Genomic DNA, 19,962 nt, shown 5'->3' on the forward strand with positions numbered 1-19,962 from the left:
ACCAAAACCAAGTTTCCTATTTGTCCTCAGAAGCAGCTTTTTAACAGACAGCACTGTCCAAAGAAGAAACAGGTTTCCTTTAAGTGCTGATGTAACAATTACTGGAAAGATGCATTCACAGTACTTTGCAAGTGTTGGTCTACAAGTCTTCAGAAATAATTCTGAAATATACTAGTTAATATTTTAGTCTTGTAGCTTCTCAGTTCTCTGTCCTGAGGCCTCGACTTGGCCACTGTCACTCAAAAGCAGCCACAGACAATATGTAATCAAATGGATGGACTGTGTTCCAATAAAACTTTATTTGCAAAAACCAGTGACTGGTCTACACACTCTGGTTTTCTAATCCAGGGTCTAAAGTTTTCAGCTTCTCACTGAGAAAGTTGTTTAAATTCTTAAACTCTTTAGTTTTGTCATCTGTAGAGTAACAAAGCTATTAAAATAATTACAAAATTACATAAATTACTTTATATTTTCTACCCCCGCTCAACTTTATGGTGCCCATCTTTCAGAACATCAAAGAGGTGAAGAAAACATTCACAGTGTGGAAAATAAATGCTTATTTGTTAAGACAATGACTCAAAAATGATTTTGCTCCCACCTCAGCTTCTCAAGTAGCTGGGATCACAGGCATGCACCACCGTGTCCAGCGAATTTTTTTGTTTTTTTGTAGAGATGGGGTCTTTCTTTGTTGCCCAGGCTGGTCTCAAACTCCTGGGCTAAAGTCATACTCCAGCCTTGGCCTCCCAAAGTGCTGAGATTACACACAGGAGGATTGCTTGAGTCCAAGAGGCTGGGATGCAGTGAGCCATGATTGTACCACTGTCCTCCAGCCTGGATGACAGAAAGAGACTGTGTCTCAAGAAAAAAAATTTTTTTTGCTAATTTTTCTTTAATAAATCCAGGTCTTGATCTTCATCTGATTTTAAAGTCAAACATTTCTTGGAAATAACTTTCCCTGGTCCTTAAGATATAAAAATCTCATTTATAATATATTATGTAAAACAAAGTTAGATTTCATTTTAAGCTTAATGCTAGGAATTTTTAAATTTACATATGTAATACAATCCTGAAGGACTGTAATGCTGCTACACAATAAAATTGTAGAGGGGAAATTAAAATACGCAATGCGAACCACTTTCTCTGCCTTTGCACAGCTACTATATGCCAGTTTTTGCGTTATAACAGAGTAAGATAGAAACATGTCAATAAAATGATTCTGAAATGAGGGAGATCATAGCTGAAAGTTGTTTTGAAGTTCACAAAAACTCTACAAAGTAAATAATCCAGAATTTGCTCTTTAAATCAAGATTCTGAAACTCACCATCTCTATTAGTTTCCCATTCTACATTTTCTTCTTCACTTTCTGGAGTTCTCTCCTTAGTGATTTTTATGTCTTCCTTTTCCCTATGTCTCCCTCTTGAAGATTCTTTCTAAAAAAAGTATACACATACATTCAGGTTACTATCTTTTAAAAAATTATATGAGGTAGTTTATTGTAATACAGAACATTTTCATTTCATTCATCTTTGTTTCATCAAAGAATCAGTTTTGTAAATAGTCATTTATCCACTAAGTAGAGAAAGTGACAAGTTCTAGTTTAGCACCACAATGAAAAGACATCTATTTTACAAAAGAACAAAAACTAAATATTAAAAAATAGCTAAAACGTAAAAATATACAGTGCAAATCTAATACTTCAACAAGTTTGTGACATTCAGCTACATATTAAGTTTCCATGTGAAAATCACCGGGGAAAAGACAGTTTAAAATGAATCAAATACAATGGAAGGATTTGTAAGTGACTATATTTTAAAATGAAAAAAAAAGGACTAAAGCATTCACCGCAGACTTCTAAAAGCAACTGATCTAGGGACTGTCACATATTCAATATATGTCATAATAACCATCTTCCTGGACACCTAAGGATAAATCCAAACTCATTTAACAGTACTATAAAGGTTTACAAAAAGATGTTTTACCCATTTTGATGAAACCAAATGGTACCTAAAACAGTCAGTAAATTAGTCCTCACTACTGCAGCTAAAAAACTGGTTTTACATTTTATTCCAGGTATAAAAGCAGCTTACACACAAAAAAAGGACAAAATTAATTCAGATTATAAAAGTCAATTAAATGTCCTATTACATAAGAACTTCAAATCATATTTTACTAGGTGGTGAGAAAATAAAGTAACCAGTGTTATCCAATTGTTACCTTCCATTGCAGTAAAAGTCTCACTTTTACTAACATTGTAAATACTATGCAAGACACTTACACACAAGGATATGAAGTGTTCAAATTTCTTTCTGAGCACTACCAGTCATAAAATTTGGCTGCTTAAAACACAAATTAATTTCTCTTTGGCATTTTCTTCTTAAAGAACTCTAGTATGTAACCGCCCCTAAATTCTACATATTGGGCATGAAGTCATATTGTAAATATTACTAGCAAAATTCATATTTAATTGCTGGTAAGACAACAGAGGCTGATGACGATAATTTACAAGTTATATGAGAGTAAAACCTGCCATGACAAAAATGGTACAGAGTCAAGAAAATAGAAAGCCCTCTACTTGTACAGAAGACAAAAAGAAAAAATACAATTTATTTTTAGCCTTAAAACAGATTCTGTGGAACATCAGTGAAGAACTATCCTGCATCCCATACAACTTTTGAATGTTCTATGGATTAAACCCACTACGAATATAAATTACTAAATAACTATACTAAAAATATGTAATAGGAGGTTGTCACCAAATTATTAAATAACATGCTCTGCTTTCCGTCCACTTAAACGTACATAAGATCCAACTGCAAATCTGGTTAAAAAGGGTGTCAGAGCAGTAGTGCTGGTACTGCATAATAAATCTGTAAATTTGCCACATTATTTTATCAGATTTGAGCCAGAAATGGATCAATAAATTTCATTAATAGTGATGTGTGGAAATATTTCCTATTTACCCTAAATATTAAAATTATACTTTTTGAATTGTCAATGTATTTTTCAATATGACTCTGATGCTACTCCCAGAGATCATATAACTTCTGTTATTAGGTACTAGAGATTAAATGCAGGTTTAAACAGGTGATGGAATTTCAAGTTCTTACCTCAAATCATAATATAGAAAATTATTTTGGTAACATTTATTAAGAAGGTCTAGCTCATTTAAAAAATATTTTCTCATTTTTCTCCACTTCAACAATATAACTTGTTTAGGTATGTTATTCGATTTATCAAATAAAGTTATTTCCCCTTTTTTCTTATATTCAAATAAATAGGGTATGGTATAACTTGTCCCATGTATTGTAGCACAGTCTACTATTCGACCTTGCTCTAATTCTTGAACAGAATGGCTTCTCACCTTCTCTTAAATTCAAACATATTAATTAAAAGTATAACCGATTGATTACTTTACTATATGTTTTGAATTAGTCATCCTGGAACTTCTAAGTGTTGAAATACTTAAAGAACCACAGTGTGCTAGCCAAAACCCTTGGGATCAGATATTTAAAGAGTTTAGATTTTTGTCTTGTCTTGTCTTGTCTTTGTTTTTTTTTGCATTTCAAAGCGCGTTAAGTAGTACTGCCAGCAGAGTCTGGAACAGTAGCTGTGACTAAACATACTAACATTTTTGCAGAAAAACATAGAAGTCCGCCACTTGTATAAAAACTGTAATTAAAGTTATTTCAATTAAGATCAGGTTTTGCTTCCAAATGTCTGTGCCTAACTTAGGAAAAATGTTTGGTTTGAAGTTTCTTCAACTTCAGGAATGCAATACATGATTTTAGATGTTTGTCACTTTCATTTCCACTCTTAAATGCACATTTCCTGAATATCATGTGTGGAGAGATTATGTTCATCACGAATGTTAGATAGTAAGCAGGCATTACAAAGAGTATGAATAAAAAGGAAGCGTCAAGGCTAAGAGGGTTGAGAACCATTATTAGTAACTAGAATGGATTAGTAACTAGAGTTCCAAAATGGTTAGGAGCCTGTGTAAGTTATATAATCCAACCTCTTACCCCATGCAGAACAATTTTCCTTAATATTTGTATAGCTATGAAAGCCCTCTATTAGAAGATTCTTGGGGGCAAAATTTTAGCTCTCTACTGGTGCACCCTTTCATCCCATTTCCAGACAGTTCTAATTATGAGAAAATTCTTTCTTATGCTGATCGCGTCTTTCTTAACCTCTCTAGAATTTCTACTGATCGGGACTAGTTCTGACCTCTGGAATCATGCGAAACAAATCTAATACTTCTTTTATGTGCTAGCCCTTTCCTCATCACTCTGTCATACTCATCTGCCAATGTGCTTCAATGAAACATGATACTCCAAATTAATCTATCTTGTCAGAGCAGCATAAGGCATACAGCTTCCACCTTCCCTGACTCAGAATTGAAATTATATTTGTATTAGTAAAGTCTAATTTGTTTTTGAAGAGAAGAATGGAGCTTCAACTAGGAAACCATAATCGCCTAAGCAATACAAATTTAAACTATTATTTCACGTAACATGAAGTCTATAAATAGGGTGAACTTCAGGAGTAAGTGACTTAGTAACGGTGACATCATTAAAGACCAAATTATTAACTCTTTTGTTTTTATTTCTCACAGCTCTGCTATTCATAATGTTGACTTGACATTAAGGCTTATTTCTTACCATAGTAAGAAGTAATCTGGGTCTCCTCAATGTATCTTTCCCCTAAGCACAAACAAGAATTCTTTCCCTCAGAATTCTGAAGGAAAGCATTGGCTATTACCTTGATAACAGAGAATATGGCTATTAAGGTAATAGTCATGGGTAACTGGCTATTACCTTGATAACGAGTTCTCTGTTATCAAAGTAATAGCCATGGGATAAATGGCTTAGGCCTGGTTTCTGAATCAAATGAATTAGCAAGGAAAATGGATTATAACTGAATTCTACTAATCAAGGTCCAGCCATGAAAGCGGGATCAATTCCCCAAATCACAATTCTGATACAAAATGAAAAAGTGATGGAATGGGTTCTGGGGAATCCAAAGCAATTTGGATGACACTTCATACTACATTTCACTTCCTCATGATACAATGCCACATTTTTGATAACTTCAAAGGCTGTAACAAGACAGATTTTCCAACCTAATAAAAATTTCTCCTCTGCCACTCACATTTCTGACCCTCCTTCTGAGGTCTTTTCCCATCTTTCTGATGTATATCTTCTAAGCATTCTCTATTTAGTGTAGATCTGTTGGTAGTAAACACTCTCAATTTTATTTGAAAAAGTCTTTATTTTATTCTTATTCTTGAAAGCCAGACTTTGGTGCATACTTTAGGTTGACAGATTTATCTCGGTACTTTGAAAATATTATTTCACTTCTTTTAGCTTTAATTGTTTGTCACTGATGTCATGCTGTTGCTTCTTTGCATGGGGATTTGCCTGTCTAAATCTAGAGGTTTCTAGTATTTTCTCTGTGTCTCTGATGTTTTGCAGTTTCACTCTAATATTCTATCAGCAATGCATTACGCTTTTTGTAGCTGTAGATTTATGTTTCATCAATTACAGAAAATTCTCAGCCACTATTTCTTAAAATGTTGCTTCTCCAACATTCTTTCTTCTTCTTATTTTTCTGGGTTTCCAATCAGATGCATATTGAATTTTCTAAGTATTTCCCTCATATTTTTAAACCTCATCAATACTTTCCATAGTTTCTCTTTATGTGATGAATTCCAGATAAATTCTTCAGCTGGCAACTATTGTCAAGTCAAGTCACCCTATTCCACACTAGTGCAATTAACTTTCTATGCCTAAAATCAACTCTAGATTTACCCCTAACAGTTTCTGAACTTCCTATATAGTCACACCTCCTACATTGGATTTACTTACATCTTTCCACAATTACTTGGAGAAATTTCCTTTGAAAGTTAATACATACAAATTATCTCAGAACCTTTAGTCAAAGAATGACTCAATTATTTGTATGGTAATAACATTCTCACCTACTAATATTCACTTTTAAATATCTATAAAAATCTATCCATTACTAAAATTATCATTCAAGTAATAATTTCCTATTTAGTATATCAACATTAGAAGATTTTAAACATTCAATGTTTTACACAAAACTTTGTTTTCTTCTCTTATCATCCATCTATCAACTTATCTCATTGAACTTACCTATCTATCCCATCTATCCATCTATCTACTTGAGACAGGGTCATGTTCTGTGACCCAGGCTATAGTGCAGTGGTACAATCATAGCTCATTGTATTTTTGACCTCTTGGGCTCAAGCAATCCTCCTGCCTCAGCCTCCCATAGCTGGAACTACTGGTACACACCACTAAGGCCAGCTAATTAAAAAAAATTTTTTTTGTAGAGACAGGGTCTCTTTATGTTGCCCAAGCTGGTCTTGAACTCCTGGGCTCAACCAATCCTCCCGCTTCAGTATCCAAAGTACTGGGAATATAGGTATGAACCATGAAACTAGGTCTAACCTTTCCTTTTATTTAAAAAAAAAAAAAGCTTCCAAATCCTATGGCTCTAAAAATATACTTAGTTCTACAGAACACTAACATTATCAATGAATTCCTGGATTTTCTTTGAGCAGCTCTAGAATTAATGTTAATAGCAATCTTTCTTCTCTGTCATTTACTGCCATATAGTATCTCCAAATTATTAAGAAGTGAAGCAACTACAATTAATTTTGAAAAAGATTAGGGGGTTCCACCTTAACATTTTCAAACCTTTATAATTGGACATACCTGATAAAAGCTTAAAAAAAACAAAAAACAAAAGCTTTACTAATCTAGGAAAATGGCTCACTGTTGTGCTTTGGCTTGAAAGTTAGCCCAGTAGTCTAATGATACAGGTTAATAATTCTCCAAAAATACATAACAATTCTTAAGTGTACGACCCTACCAACAAAGCTTCAAAATACATGAGTCAAAAACTGATAAAATTGCAAAGAGAAATCCGTTATGGTTGAAGATTTAATATCCTTTCATCAGCAATGGACAGATTCAGTAGGAAGTCAATAAAAACAGTTGAACTCAACAGCACCATCAACCAACTTGATACAATTGACTATTGATGGCTTTTTCTAACAATAGCAAAATAACACATCCTCCTCAAGCTCATACAGATCATTCACCAAGACAGATCACAGACCACAATGAAATTAAACTAGAAATCTATAACACCAAGATTAGAAAAGTCCCTAAATGCTTAGAAATTAAACAATACAATATTAATAAACACATAGGTCAAAAAAGAAATTTGCAAAAGAGATTTCAAAATATTTTAAGCTAAATCAATAAAATATAACTTATGACAATTTGTTGGATGCAGTGAATGCTGTATCCAAAGAGATATTGATGGCACTGAATGCATAAAAGGCAACCAAAAAACCATTAATTTAAGCTTCCACCTTAGAAAACAAGAAAAAGAATAAATTAAACCCAAAGCAGAAGAAAATAAACTTAAAAATTAGAATGAAAAAAGACAATGAAATTGAAAACAGAAATTCAATAGAGAAAAATAAGCAAAATCAAATGCTATTTTCTTTGAGAAGACCAATAAAATTAATCTGCTTCTAGCCAGGGTAATTAAGAAAAAAGAGAGAAGACATAAATTACTAATAACAGAAACAAAAGAAGGATCTCACTATAAATTCCATGAACAATTTGAATAGGTATATATCTATTTTAAGAACTGAATCAATAATTAATAACCTTTCAAAACAGAAAGCACCAGATGGTTCATAGGTTAAAGTCTACCAAATATTTCCGGAAGAAATTAAACCAATTCTCTATAATCTCTTCAGAGATAAAAGAGATGGACTACTTCTTAACTCATTCTATGAGGTCAGCATTATCCTAATACTGAAACCAGACAAAGACATTACAGAAAAACTAAAGACCAATATCCACCATAAATAACAGCAAAATCCTTACAAAAAATATTAGCAAATCAAAAGGCAACTATATAAGATGATGGATATATAAATCTGCTTGACTAAAGGAATCATTTCATTATGTAAATTTATATCAAAACTTCATGTTTTGCAAATTAAATACAGATAGTTTTAAAAGTCAAACTTAATAAAAATTAGCAAATCAAATCCAACAATGTATGTACTATAACCAAGAAAAATTTATACTAGGTATGCAAGGCTGGTTAAACATTCAAAAATAAATTAATGTAACCCATCGCATCAAGAGACTAACATAGAAAACTCACATGATTATATCAATAGCTATAGGAAAATCATTTAATAAAGACCAACACTCAGACATAATAAAAACTCTTGATAAACTAAAAACAGAGGCAAATTCCCTCAACTTGATAAAGATCATCTACAAAAAGTCCTACAGTTAACATCAAACCTAATGGTGAAAAATCAGAAGTTTTCCTGCTAACATGAGAAACAAGGCAAGGATGTTTCCTCTCACTATTCCTTTTCATCAGACTAAAATTTCTATCTAATGCAATAAGACAAGAAAATACAAAGAATACAGATTAAGAAGGAAGAATAAAAGTGTCTGCAGAACACGTGATTGTCTATGTTGAAATTCTGAAAGAACCAACAAAAGAACTTCAGGAATTAGTCGGTGGTTATAGCAAGGTTGCAGAATACGAGGTTAATATACACAAAAGTCAATCACTTTCCTATATACAACAGAAGTGGAAAAACACAATACCATTTTTATCAGTACACAAAAAATAAAATACTTAAGGATAAATCTAGCAAAATATGTATAAGACATATATAAGGAAAATTACAAAACTGATTAAAGAAATCAAAGAACTAAACAAATGAAGAGCTATTCCATGCTCTTGGATAGAAGACTACATATCTATTAAGATGTCAGTTCTTCCCAAATTAAGAGTAAATGTAATCACCACCAAAAAACACAGCAAGTTTCTTTGTAGATATTGACATACCGATTTTAAAGTTTATACGGATACTCAGAATAGCCAACACAACACTGAAGAACAAAGTAATGAGATTGACACCACCTGACTTCAAGACCGCCTATAAAGTTACAGCAGTCAAGACAGTGTGGTACAGGCAAAAGAACTGACAAATAGATCAGTTGAAAATAACAGAGAGCCCAGAAATAGGCTCCCACAAATATAGTCAACTGATATTTAACAAAGAAGCAAAACCAATTCAATGAAAAAAAGGATAGTCTTTTCAACAAACAGTGCTGAAACAAGTAGACAAGCAAATGCAAATGCAAAACAAAAAATCTAGACATAGACTTTCCAGCCTTCACAAAATTTAACTTAAAATGGAGCTTAACATAAGACGCAAAATAATAAAACCCCTAGAAAGTAACATAAGAGAGTATCTAGATGACCTTGGGTATGGCAATGACATTTTATAACTGATAACTGGACTTCATTAAAATTAAAAGCTTTTACTCTATGAAAACACTATCAAAAAAATAAGCCATAGACTGGAGAAAACATATGTAGAAGACATATCCAATAGGCATTGTTATTAAAAACATACAAGGAACTCTTAAAACTCAATAAGAAAACAACTTGATTTTTAAAATGGGCAAAAGATCTGAACAGATACCTCACCAAAAATATACAGATGGCAAATAAGTATATGAAAGGACGCTCAACAGCTTATCTAATATGGAAATACAAAGTAAAACAACAGTGATACCACTACACACCTATCTGAATCGTCAAAATTGAATTCACTGACAACACCAAATGCTGGCAGGATGTGGAGCAACAGAAACTCTCATTCAGTGCTGGTGAAGATACAAAATGACAAGCCACTTCAGAAGACAGATGGCAGTTTTTTACAAAAGTAAACATTCTTATCAGACAATCCATTAATTACTGTCCTATTTACCCAAAGAAGCTGAAAACACATGTCCACACAAAAATTTGCACATGGTCCAAGTTCTGCATATGTTGAGGGAGGAAGTGTCATGGGAAATCTCTGTATTTACCATTAACTTTTGCTGTGACCCTAAAACTGTTATAAAACGTAGTGTTTTTTTAAAAACAGAAAAGTGACAAGCAAAATTACCTTTACTTGATATTGTAAGTAAAAGGTTTTCCTTTTTAAAACAGAGAAGAAAAAGACCAAAAAAAAAAAAAAAAAAAACCAAAGAGACTGGGCAGGGGATTCAGTAAATTACCTATAAGTACATGAAGATGCCCAACCTCACTCATAAGAGAAACATGATTAAAACGATGATGAAATAACATTTTTTTTCCTGTGAAACTGGAAAAAAGCCAAGTTTGAAAACACACACTAACAAAGCAAGGATGAAGTAATTTGGTTCTGTGTGCTGCTGGCAACAATGCAAATATCATTACGTAGCAAGATCATACGGGCATCTACCCTTTGTCACAGCAATCCTATTTCTAGAGATTTATATTTCCCCAAGACACAGGCACAAAAATACAAAATAACCATTGCATATACTCCCTGTAGCTCTACTTTTAGTGGCAAGACTGAAATAACCTAAATCTCCACTAATAGAAGACTGGTTGAATAATGTACCATAAAATCACACAATGAAATGCTATGTAACTATAAAAAAGGGACATCTGGGCATAAAAATAATAATAATAATAGTGAAAATGGATTATAGTTAGAGAAATCAGTAAAAACTCATGGTTAGCTTAATACAGATACAGATGGTAACTAGAAGTATTTCTATATACCAGTTAGTATAAACACATACATTTATTTGCTTTGCTAGCTGAGAGGTCCTAAAAGAAACAATAACCCAGTAGCACAAACACAGTTAACACCCAGATTTTGGTTACTAATACCATTCTACAAAAAGAAACCAGGGCACATACACATGCTCATTCCCTTGCTGTGTGTGCGTGTGCATACTGAGACACATGTTATTGGAATCCAGCCCAAGCTATCCAAGTAAAAGACCATATAGAGACAAACAGAGGCCTCTAGCTCACAGCCAGCATTGACTGCCAGACAGGTGAGTGAATAAACCTTCCAGTGACTCCAGCCTGTGTGCTTCCAGTACATTAGCTGAGGCCCACCTACCAACAGAAAGAGACATCCTTGCCGTGCCCTTCCTGAATTCTTGACAGAATTTGAGCACATAATAAATGGTGGTTTTGTATCAAGAAATAGCAGCTGGAACAACTCTTAATGCTATCAATGAATACATCTGCAGATCATATTAGTCTAAAACTTAAAAGTTTTTTCCATATAAAATGAAAATATAAATCTATTTTGGAAAATCACCGTATTTATCTCTGTACTACATATTCATTACTGAATTTCTACCAAGTGGAAATTGAGTATATAATTGATATAATTGAGATAATAATTGATATAAATTGAGATAATAATTGATATCGTATCTCATCTTATACTCTTATCATTGTCTCTAAGCCTTTTCTTTTGATATAAATCAACAACACTCATTTGATTTATCCCTACAGCGATCAGCTTCCTAAATGTTTACTTTGGTGACTTTCTACTACTTCTATTTTGCATTAAAACTATATTGTATTCTTTCCAAAGAATTTTTTTATGTACTTCTTCACTTGGTTCTCATAATAACTTGTGATAAATAGGCAGGTGTATCTATCTCATAGGTTAAAAGACAAAGTCAAGAGACTTACTCAAGATATAGTTAGTAACAATGTTACGGCCTTCTAACTTAAAAGGCCTCCACTACAAGAGTCCTGCTAATTACAACAGCTACAGTACTATCCATTCCCCTACAGTCAGTGCCATTTTTTTTCCCTCATCTCAGCCAGAAGTATCAAGATGTAGAAAAAGAACAAGGGAAGGCCAGGTGCAGTGACTCACAACTGTAATCTCAACATTTTGGGAGGCTGAGGCAGGAGGATTGCTTGAGCCTGGGAGATCTGGGAGATGGAGGCTGAAGTGAGCCATGTTTGCACTACTGCATTTTAGCTTGGCAGGGAGAGTAAGATCCTGTGTCAAGAAAAAAAAAAAAGAAAAGAACAAGCTAGGGGATGGCGGGGGATGAGGGGGGCCATGAGAACTGAGGAGGCAACTGTGAAACAAAACTAATAATTACATGGGCATTCTAGGAAGCACAGTTTCCAAAGACAGTAAACTTAATACTAGAAATATATTTTCAATTCAGTGTAAGACACCTCAAATAAGTTTAAAGTTGGATAATCAACGAGACTGAGATCTGAAAAAGTAATTTGAGTGTGGTCATCTTAAATAGATTCAGGATAAACATCAAGTCTAAACAAATTATCTGTTTGAAAGTAAGCAATCAGATTCAGATGGGGTAGGAAACAAATGACAGAATGGTCCTTTGAAAAAAATAGAGGACAAGGGAAAGAGAACAACATTCCGAAGTCTCAAAGAAAAAAAAAGAAAACACCTCGAGGTGGAAAAAAAAGTCTCTAAAAATGACTTTTTCAGGAACCAAAAAAGTTATTAAAATAACAGGTTAAGAAAAAATATTTAACAGTTGAAATTATTAACATGTAATAGAAACTTAACATTAGTTAAAATGTTATTCCAATTGTCATTTGGTTTTTTTGTTTTTGTTTTTGAGACAGAGTCTTATCCTGTCGCCCAGGCTGGCATGATCTCAGCCCACTACAACCTCTACCTCCAGGCTCAGGCAATTCTGCCTCAGCCTCCCAAGTAGCTGGAATTACAGGCATGAGGCACCACATCTGGCTAATTTTTGCATTGTTAGTAGAGACAGGGTTTCGCCATGTTGGCCAGTCTGGTCTCAAACTCCTGGCCTCAAGTGATCTGCCCCCCTCAACCTCCCAAATTGCTAGGATTACAGACGTGAGCCACTGCACCCAGCTATCCCAATTGTTTTAATTTCATATAGGAGAGGACAAACAATAACAAAAAAAACTTAACACTTTAAAAACAAACATCACAAAAAAGTTCTGGAAATGAATGGTGGTACTGACAGTGTAAATGTACTTAATGCCAATAAACTGTACATCAAAAAATTGTTAAATTAATAAACTTTATGTGTATTTTACAATAAAAAATGAAAACAAAAACAAGGTCAATAAATAAAAATAAACTTAAGACCACTGCTCTTGCTCATGTGCTCTGACATAAGACTTAGGTAAGAAATACGAACTTCTAAACTAGGTATCTTTCCACAATAATGAAATATCTCATTCTTTCTTGAATGCAGCCACAGAGGTTCTACTAAGAGACAAGGATGCCCTACAGCACCTTTATGTCTCCATTACCAATAAATGCTTGACTATTTGTCCTGACTCTATATTTACAGGCTTAATTTTGCTTTCAAAGCTAATTTATCTTTTGTGTTCAAATTCCATAAAATAACAAGTCTCTGTCATACAAAAAGAAAATACAATTACATTTGAATTTGAAAAGCTCTACTGATTAAATGCAACTATTTCCTACTGACTCTACCTCAAATAAGCCTCTCACTTTTCAGTTCCACTGTATTATGTCTGATTCACATCACCTAGACCAGCCCTTTCCAACAGAAACGTGATGCAAGCACTTAGGCAATTTCACAATTCCTGTTGTCAGATTAAAAAAAAAGAGAAGTAAAATTAAAATATTGATATTATTTTATTTAACCCAGTATATCCAAAATTATTGCCTTCCCAACATAAAATCAACATTTTTAAAATGAGATATTTTGCTTTCTTTTCATACTAAGTCTCTGAAATTCAGTATGTATTTTATATTTATGGCACACCTCAATTCAGACTACCCACATTGCACAGCACAGACCCTAGACCAAAAGGGGTTCTCAATCATGGCTGCATAACAGAAACACTTTCCATTAATTCAGTAAGTGAACTTACTGGTTCCAGGGCCTGGAGGTAAACTGGTAAGAAGACAGATCTCTTTTCTCCATTGCTAAACTGAGTTTGGCACACGAGACCTCTGATCATCTGGTCCTTATCTACTTCAGCCTTCATCTCACATCCACATGTTATCATTTTTATAACCTAGGCACACAGTTTCACAAGTTTCTCAAACACATTAGTCCTTTAAAACTCCTTACAGTTGTTGTGTTGGTTTTCTCTTCTTCCGTCCCCTCTGACACCCCAACTCTTTCAACATCCACTCCAAGTGTCATTTTCCCTGAAGCGTTCCCTGGTTCTCCAGGTAATTACTTACTCTCTCCATTGCGCATTTTCCTCATATCTTTCTGACATACTATTGCATGCTCTCGAATGATAAATTATCCATTTATGAATTTGTCTCAACACAAGATCAGGGGTTATCCACCTCATAATTCAGACATACTGGAGTTGACATCAGTGACAGAGAAGAGGAATCACACCCATTTTATCTTAGCTATGCCTATGTAATCTATGCTATAGCCACCCTAACCTAAGCCTGATCTTCCTATAGAAATTCATTACGTGTAGATCAAGTCACACATGTTGTAGCAGGAATGCACCGTAAAAATGATCAGTATCTGTTACCTGTCATATATAACACTAAAATTAATTAATACCAGCCAGTTGTGGTGGCTCATGCCTGTAATTCCAGCACTTTCAGAGGCTGAGGAAGGTGAATCAAGAGGTCGGGAGTTTGAGACCAGCCTGGCCAACATGGTGAAACCCCGTCTCTACTAAAGATACAACAAATTCACTGGGCGTGGCGGTGCACACCTGTAGTCCTAGCTACTCCAAAGGCTCAGGCAGGAGAATCGCTTGAACCCAGGAGGTAGAAGTTACACTGAGCCGAGATCGTGCCATGCACTCCAGCCTGGGCAACAGGTTGAGACTCTGTCTCAAAAAATAATAATAATAATGATAATTAATACCCTGGTGTCCTAGCTTATTAACAGCTCTATTTAAATTTAGATAGTATATTACCTAAAACCTGATCACTGTTGAAACCTGTAACTCTAGCCCTTAGGTATAAATGATGCTCAGTGCCTTTGAGGGCTTTCTCATCTAAGGAAAGCAAGAATTGGGCTTTAAATTTCTTAACAAAATGTCAACTTTGTTGTCGTAACTTTATTTAATGAACATAAAAACCTTTATGATAAACAACACACTTACATTTAGGTATCTGTCAACAACCTAAACCTCCAAGGCTGATGTTCACCTTCTGTAAGAGCCTAAAGACAATTTCTATTATTGAGAAAAAGCTAAGCGCCACTCCAATACCAGTATATATCATTTATTACGCAGCTATCATGGAATAGTAAATCATGTTACGTTTTTCACATGTATTTTCTTCACAGCAACACTGACAGCCAGCATTTCCATTTTACACATAAGGAGACAAGCATAGTAGAACAATTCCTAAAGTAATATGCTCTAAATATGGATTCCAGATGTTTGCTCCTTACACTAATAACAATTCATCTAGTAGTATGCCAGAGTTTGTCTGTACTGACTTATAAGAACTGATTTAAATTTTTAGAAATTCTGTAAGCCACTGTTAAACACAGCCATGATTTACCAAATAAACTATTAAAAACAAAGGTAATAATTACTCAGAACTCATAATACACTTTATTCCTGAGGTTATTTACATTTTTTGTGTGTGTTTATAATATACATAATGGGAACACTGTATATAACATCACTTAGCATCTCTTCCCAACTATGTATCTGTCAGTGATGTCTTTAAAAGCTTGAAATCGACCATGGTGGGAGTATTTACATCAAAGAATTGGCAAAACCTACAAAGCATGGCTTTCTTTTTCAGAGTAGTTGTACATTTACCAGAAGACCACTGAGGTTATCTTGTTATTTTGAATCAATAGGTTATTTCAAAATGTAATATACGTGCTTAGCCCCAATCCAGAAATTCTGATTAAGTAGATTAGGGGTGGAATATTATCATGTGTATTTTGAAAAAGATCTTCCCTCAAAAGGAATTTTAATAAAAACCTCCAGCTGAGAACTATTTGAGATTTTTAAGAATGACTGTATTACTATATCATATTAGCCATTAGAAAACTACATACTTCAAATATATTACAATAAATAAGTTTCAAAAATTATAATACTGTCAGGGCTTTTTTATCATGTGTCAAAACAGCCACAGAAAGCTTCTACATACCGTAAATGATCAAAGAAACTGTTGCTCATATAATTCAGTAACTTTCGTAAAAAGACTATATTATGGGACAACTGGATATCCACATGCAAAATAATACGGCTGAACCTTTACCACATCATAAATAAAAATTAGCTCAAAATGTATCAAAGACTTAAATATAAGAGCTAAAACTATAAAATTCTTCAAAGAAAACATAGATTTAAATCTTTGTGACCCTGGATTAAACAATAGTTTCTTAGATGGCACCAAAAGCACAAACAAGCAACAATAACAACAACAAAAACAAAAGCAGATAAATCGGATTTCATCAAATTTAAAATGTGCATGCTTTAAAGGACAACATCAAGAATGTGATGACAACATACAGAATGGGAGAAAATATTTGCAAATTAAACATATAAATTACATGTATAAATAAGGGACTTGTATCCAAAATAAAGAGAACACTTATAACTCAATTTTTTAAATGGGCAAAGGATCTCCAAAGAAAATATACAAACAGCCAATAAGTACACAAAAAGATGCTCAACATCATTAGAATTCAAAATGCAAATCAAAACCCCAATTACATTATCATTACACATCCACCAGGATGGCGATATTCAAAAAGTTACACAACAAAAGTGTTGGTGATGATGTGCAGAAACTGGAGCTTTCAGATGCTGACAAAAATATAAACTAATACAGCCACTTAATGAAGCCTTTTCTCAAAGGGTTAAACATACAGTTACTGTAGAAACTGGCAATTCCACTCCTCAATATAAACCCATTGAAATAAAAACATATCCATACAAAAACTTGTATATAAATGTTAATAGCAGCATTGTACACAAGAGTCAAAAAGCAGAAAAAGCCCAAATATCCATCACTAAAGAGCAGATAAACAAAATGTTGATATTATCAATCCACTGTAATATTATCTGACAAAAATTAGGAATAAAATACTGATGCCTCTTATACTCTTTCGTGAACCATTAAAAACTATGCTAAATGAAAGAAGCTAGTCACGGAAGATCACGTATTTTATTATTCCATTTATATGAAATATATAGGCAAATCTATAGAGAGAGAAAGAGAATTTACTGGTTGCCTAAGGCTGGTGGCTACAAGGGTGACTGCTGAAAAGTTTGGGGTTTCCTTATGGAACTATGAAAATATTCTAAAATTGACCATGGTAATGGTTTCACAGCTCTAATAATATACTAAAAACCACTTTTAATGAGTGAATTATATGGTATGTGAAATATGGTATACATTTCTAGAAAAAAATTAGCTCTGGGAAAGATTTCCATTCCTGACAAACCCTTATGTTTTCTTTTATTCGATGAACTACATTATAAATTTTATTTCTCTTGCCTTCGCTGCCAACTAACTCACAGCTCAAATCTGGGGTCATACGTGCTTTCTTTTACCCCAACTTTTTAGTCGTTTGGTAACCCCATGTGTTTTGCTTTCATTGTTTTAATTTGTAAATGTTCTACTACAAACCACTTCAAACTTTCTTGGAAGCAGATGTGATAGCCGGCTGAATTCTGAAAACTAAAAGATACTCATGATCACCAACAAGGTACAAAATCCCTACTAAGTTCAGTTTGAGTTCTGCCAAGCAATCCCTTTCATCTTAACTACGATAAAGAACTGAACCAGTTTTCCCATTAATTACATTAAATTTCCCTCTAAATTATATTATCCATATAGAACATTATAATGCCATATTTAGCACACAAATAATATTTTAAATGAAACTTAAATGAACAAATCACTATTAAAGTTTAACTTTGTTTTGGGAAATTCAATCCTACCCTAACAGGCGAGGATGACTCCTCTGTATTTCGTTTCTGGGACTCAGTGTCCACGTCTTGGCGCTTGTTCTTCATTCTTTCTCTAAGATCCCCTGTAGGTCTTTCTGGTGACCTTTGAATCAAAACAACAACAACAAAAAAAAACGAAACAAAACAACAGAAATCTATGTTTATATATTAATAATATTTTCTATAGATGTATTTACAGAAATAACCTCACAAATCTCAATATACTTTTTGTGACCCTGACTCCTAAATTTCTGAAAAATAATTTCACCTTAAATATGATATGCAAAACATAAGCAACACTTACAGTTTTTCTTCCATTAACAATAAAAACGTATATGTTAAAATTCCATGAAGTGGCAGGTACTGGTGACGTGAATAAGGAATTACATGTGAACTGAGAACAAGGAATTAATAGCTTGACTTGTTTTCCTATTAATCACATGAATATATTAGTCACATGTGGAAGCCAAACATAATAATACTAACACAGTTTTAAACTATAAAGTTGCAAAATTAATCTAGAGGTAGCAGCATTATCAAATATACATGCAAGATATACGAAGACATCACAAGAAACAAGTTTCTTATATATACATGCATGTGGTTGGATGCAAAGTCAACAACTGAGAAAATACTTTATATAACTTCAGAATCAAAGCAAATATAGGAGCTTGATAATTTTTCTGAAATTTTAATTTATTTCAGAATAAAGACAGAAAAGGAGTCAAAGCAAAATTTTACAACAGTGATTTTCAAAATCTGTTGCAAATATTTTTTAATTGAAAGAAAAACGCATATATGTACTCAGCAGTGGTAAGGCTTTGTTATTTATGCTAGGAATTTGACAGCATATGGCTATGCAATTATTCTATCAGCTGGAAAAAACAGAGGAGAGACAGAAAACACCTTGCCTTTAAAGGCTATTTCTAGAACAGCTTTAAAAGAAGGCAAAAGAAGTTAAAAAATGCTCTGTTCCTCTTTGACTACAAAAAAGTACTGTCTATAAAAAAGATATGAACAAATCATATAAATATCCACATCCATTTCAAGCAGCCACTGATCAATCAAATCAATTCCTTGATTTTATGAATATAAATCATAAGGTTAGTGAATAAATAATTTGAGTTAATTCACTTTAAAGGATCTCATTAAAGTTTACATGCACATTTAAAAGATGTATATTAAATGTTTTAACAGTTAAAGCTAAACTTGAAACTGGAACGTCTTTTTAAGAACCAGTACTTAAGTGCTTTAAATTATGATTATGATGTACATGCAAATCCTGTGTGTGCTGGTTTGTTTTATATTACATAATAAAACAGTTTATTATGAACTTGTTTCTATCCTAAACAGCACCCAACAGAGTGAGTGTTCTACACACAGCAAATTCTCAGCAAATTACTTAAGTCTTGTATATAAGCATATAAGTGAGCATTTTGTAAAATACATTACTTTTCTTCTCATCTTTAACTCACATTATGAAATATATTTTTCTCCTTATAAAAAAAAATGCACGAATACAAAAGAAGTTATCAGATGGAAAAACACACACAAAATGGCAAAATTATAATAAATATCCTTTATTCTAAGTCTAGCAATGACATTATTTTTTCCCATTATAGACAAATTTCTCTGACCATTTCTCTGAAAATTATTTTTTAAAAATTGAGTCAGCTTATAAATTTCAAAGATGAATTTTAAAAATATTAAAACTGTAGCATTAATGTAAGCAAAACATTAAAATTATGGAAATAGTTTCACCATGTAAGTATCCACATGTATATATACATATACAATAATAACACTAATTATCCCACATTAACAGAAGTGACAAATGACAATCTAAATACAAATAAAACAGTATTCAGAATCACAAATAAACTAAAATATACAATGGTTATGTGAAAAGGAAGTTGGCTAATGTTGAGGGTTTGAATTTTAAATTCTACTAAATAAAATCTACCCATACACTACCCCCCTCAAAATCACCCAACTAATAAAAAGAAAAAAAAAAAAATCTCCAGTTACTAATGTTCAGTTTTTACACAGTTTCTATGCTATAGCCAAAACAGTCAGCATAACCAATTTTGGAACTAGGTAAATTATTTGTTTACCAATCAAGTTAAA

General features: G+C 33.1%; 1 protein-coding gene across 32 annotated transcripts in view; it reads right to left on the reverse strand.

Moving 5' to 3' along the window:
- Window positions 1–19,962, reverse strand: part of ZC3H13 (zinc finger CCCH-type containing 13) — a 90,248-nt gene that overhangs the window by 62,042 nt on the left and 8,244 nt on the right. For 27 of the 32 annotated variants that reach the window (XM_035302622.3, XM_002742688.6, XM_078375385.1 and 24 more), the window contains 2 exons: window positions 17,827–17,938; window positions 1,322–1,430 (listed from right to left, as the gene is read on the reverse strand). In XM_035302622.3, coding sequence (XP_035158513.3) covers window positions 1,322–1,430; window positions 17,827–17,938 — 221 coding nt within the window. The remainder of the gene's footprint in view (window positions 1–1,321; window positions 1,431–17,826; window positions 17,939–19,962) is intronic. The other 5 variants (XM_078375390.1, XM_078375389.1, XM_078375388.1 and 2 more) reach the window with 1 other exon arrangement.

The sequence above is a fragment of the Callithrix jacchus genome, chromosome 5, assembly GCF_049354715.1.
Source record: "Callithrix jacchus isolate 240 chromosome 5, calJac240_pri, whole genome shotgun sequence".
NCBI classification, from domain to species: domain Eukaryota; kingdom Metazoa; phylum Chordata; class Mammalia; order Primates; family Cebidae; genus Callithrix; species Callithrix jacchus.